At 40.0% G+C, this 2,500-nt stretch overlaps 1 protein-coding gene across 4 annotated transcripts in view; it reads left to right on the forward strand.

Annotated features, from left to right (window-relative positions):
* LOC125034324 (alpha-2-macroglobulin-like protein 1) overlaps nucleotides 1–2,500 on the forward strand; it is a 47,616-nt gene that overhangs the window by 39,586 nt on the left and 5,530 nt on the right. For all 4 annotated transcript variants that reach the window (XM_047626120.1, XM_047626122.1, XM_047626123.1 and 1 more), the window contains 3 exons: nucleotides 284–363; nucleotides 783–889; nucleotides 2,226–2,376. In XM_047626120.1, the coding sequence (XP_047482076.1) occupies nucleotides 284–363; nucleotides 783–889; nucleotides 2,226–2,376 (338 nt within the window). The remainder of the gene's footprint in view (nucleotides 1–283; nucleotides 364–782; nucleotides 890–2,225; nucleotides 2,377–2,500) is intronic.

The following is a 2,500-nucleotide window of genomic DNA, read 5'->3' on the forward strand; positions in this document are numbered from 1 at the left end:
AGTTATTATTAAAGCATCCTTTATAAATGATACATCTTACACCGTTTTTTTTTAGTTTACGTTGATAATAGTATTCGTAGAAATAGAATTAACGAAAGCACAAACGTAAATGAAATCACAATAATGATGGTAACAACAAAGATAATGAGAAAAATATTACAACAATGTTAAAGTTAATGATAATAATAAAGAATAATGACAATGGCAGTAAAAATAATGATAAAGGAGGTAAACATGATGATGGCAGTTGATAATAATGATAATAATTTCCAACTCCCGCCAGTGACGTCATGATAAAGCCTCTGAAAGTCGTGTTCGAAGGCGTGCAAAGAGAAATGGTAAATAGCGTCTTCATATGTGGAGGTAAGTAAAAAATAAATGATAAAAATAAATGAATGAATAAATAAATAACAGTAAAATACAAGTAAAGTTAAGTGAAATAAATAAATGAGGATAGTATGGTAATTGTGATAATATTTCGGATATTTCGGTTAACGATTAAAAAATAATTGTAGTGAATATACAGATACGCAAAATTAAATGATGTCAGAAAGAGTTCAAATCAAGTTACTGATGCAAATAAGGTGACAATAATTACAATACATATATACTGCCTTCAGTCAACTTTAAAATCCCATAATAACTCAAAAAATATCCCCCTCCCCTCCCACCCTTCCAAAAAAAAAAAAAAAAAAAAAAAAATCAAGCAAATTACAAACTGAAATTATTAATGGAAAACCAGTAATCAATAACCATAATATTGACATAATCATCACAATCAGATGACGCGAGCGAGAGCTGGTCACTGTCCACGCCGTCGGGAATCATCGAGGCATCTGAGCGTGTGTTCGTGTCAGCCTCGGCCGATCTCCTCGGCCCAACCATTGAGGTGAGAAAGGGGGGCAGGGGGGACACAGGTTGGTAGATATTTATACACACACAGATGCACACGCTCACTCACACGCACACACGCACACGCACACGCACACGCACACGCACACGCACACGCACACGCACACGCACAAGCATACGCACACGCACACACACACACACACACACACACACACACACATATATATACATATATATTTATATGTGTGTTTAGAGAGAAAGACAGAGATAGAAAGAAAGAGAGATTGAGAGTAGGAATAGGAGTGGGAGTGAGAGTGAGATTCAGAGTGTGTGTGTTAGTTAGTTAGAGAGAGAGAGAGAGAGAGAGAGAGAGAGAGAGAGAGAGAGAGAGAGAGAGAGAGAGAGGGAGGGGGGGGGGAGTGAGAGTGAAAGTGAGATTTAGAGTGTGAGTGTGTGAGTTAGAGAGAGAGAGAGAGAGAGAGAGAGAGAGAGAGAGAGAGAGAGAGAGAGAGAGAGAGAGAGAGAGAGAGAGGAGAGAGAGAGAGAGAGAGAGAGGGAGAGAGAGAGAGAGAGAGAGGGGGGGGGGGGAGTGAGAGTGAAAGTGAGATTTAGAGTGTGAGTGTGTGAGTTAGAGAGAGAGAGAGAGAGAGAGAGAGAGAGAGAGAGAGAGAGAGAGAGAGAGAGAGAGAGAGAGAGGGAGAGAGAGAGAGAGAGAGAGAGAGAGAGAGAGGGAGGGGGGGGGGGATGAGAGAGAGAGAGAGAGTATTTTTTCAGTCTGTACATCTAACACGACCTCTATAATGTTCCACAAAAAATGGAGGGTGAACTCCTTACCCATGATGCGTAATTTTTCTCGGGAATCGCCGTGACGGACGAACAATCACAATGGTCATTCCAGGGCAGGTTTCACAAAGGACTTTCTGAGGATCCAACTGCCTTGTTTCCTTTGTAACGACTTTTTACCAATTTCCTTTGGTCCAACTAATTTCCATTTTCCACATGATTCATGTTCTTTTTTTTCTTTCCTTTCACAGCTCTCAGGCGTATCTGTTTATTTTTTTCCGGCTAAACCTCAAAGCCGTGTATTAAACTGCTTCACGTCAAACAAAGCTCGGTCTTTCAAATGAAACTAATCAACCTCTGTCCTTAATTTGTGGAACTGTTATTTGCTGAACATTTAAATACGTGGTCTATGGATTTACATGGACGATAATTGTTATCATTAGTGTACACCGAATTTACCTTTATTTCGCTCGTGGGCGGAGTCTCGTAGATTTTCTCAGGCATTTCAGAATAATTAAAGTGAATGGATGTTCAATAAAGGTGAATTTCTTCTGTAAGTAATAATTGATCTTCCCCCTTCTTCATTCCAGAATTTGGGGCACTTGGTGAGAAAGCCCTATGGCTGTGGAGAGCAAAATATGATCAACTTCGTACCCAACATTCATGTCGTTAGGTACCTTCACTCTATTGGTCAAGGTGACTCCGATATCGTCGACCAAGCCACCAGTTTTATGATCACAGGTTAGTATATTCTGTATCTCTGTCGTGTGTGACATTTATTTACGGCTGGCTCTGAAATGGTTCAATTAGTTACCTAAAATGTGAATCTCACGTGCATGCGTTTCGTGTTTGCACCAACGTAAGA

The sequence above is a fragment of the Penaeus chinensis genome, chromosome 17 (genome assembly GCF_019202785.1).
Source record: "Penaeus chinensis breed Huanghai No. 1 chromosome 17, ASM1920278v2, whole genome shotgun sequence".
Lineage (NCBI taxonomy): Eukaryota > Metazoa > Arthropoda > Malacostraca > Decapoda > Penaeidae > Penaeus > Penaeus chinensis.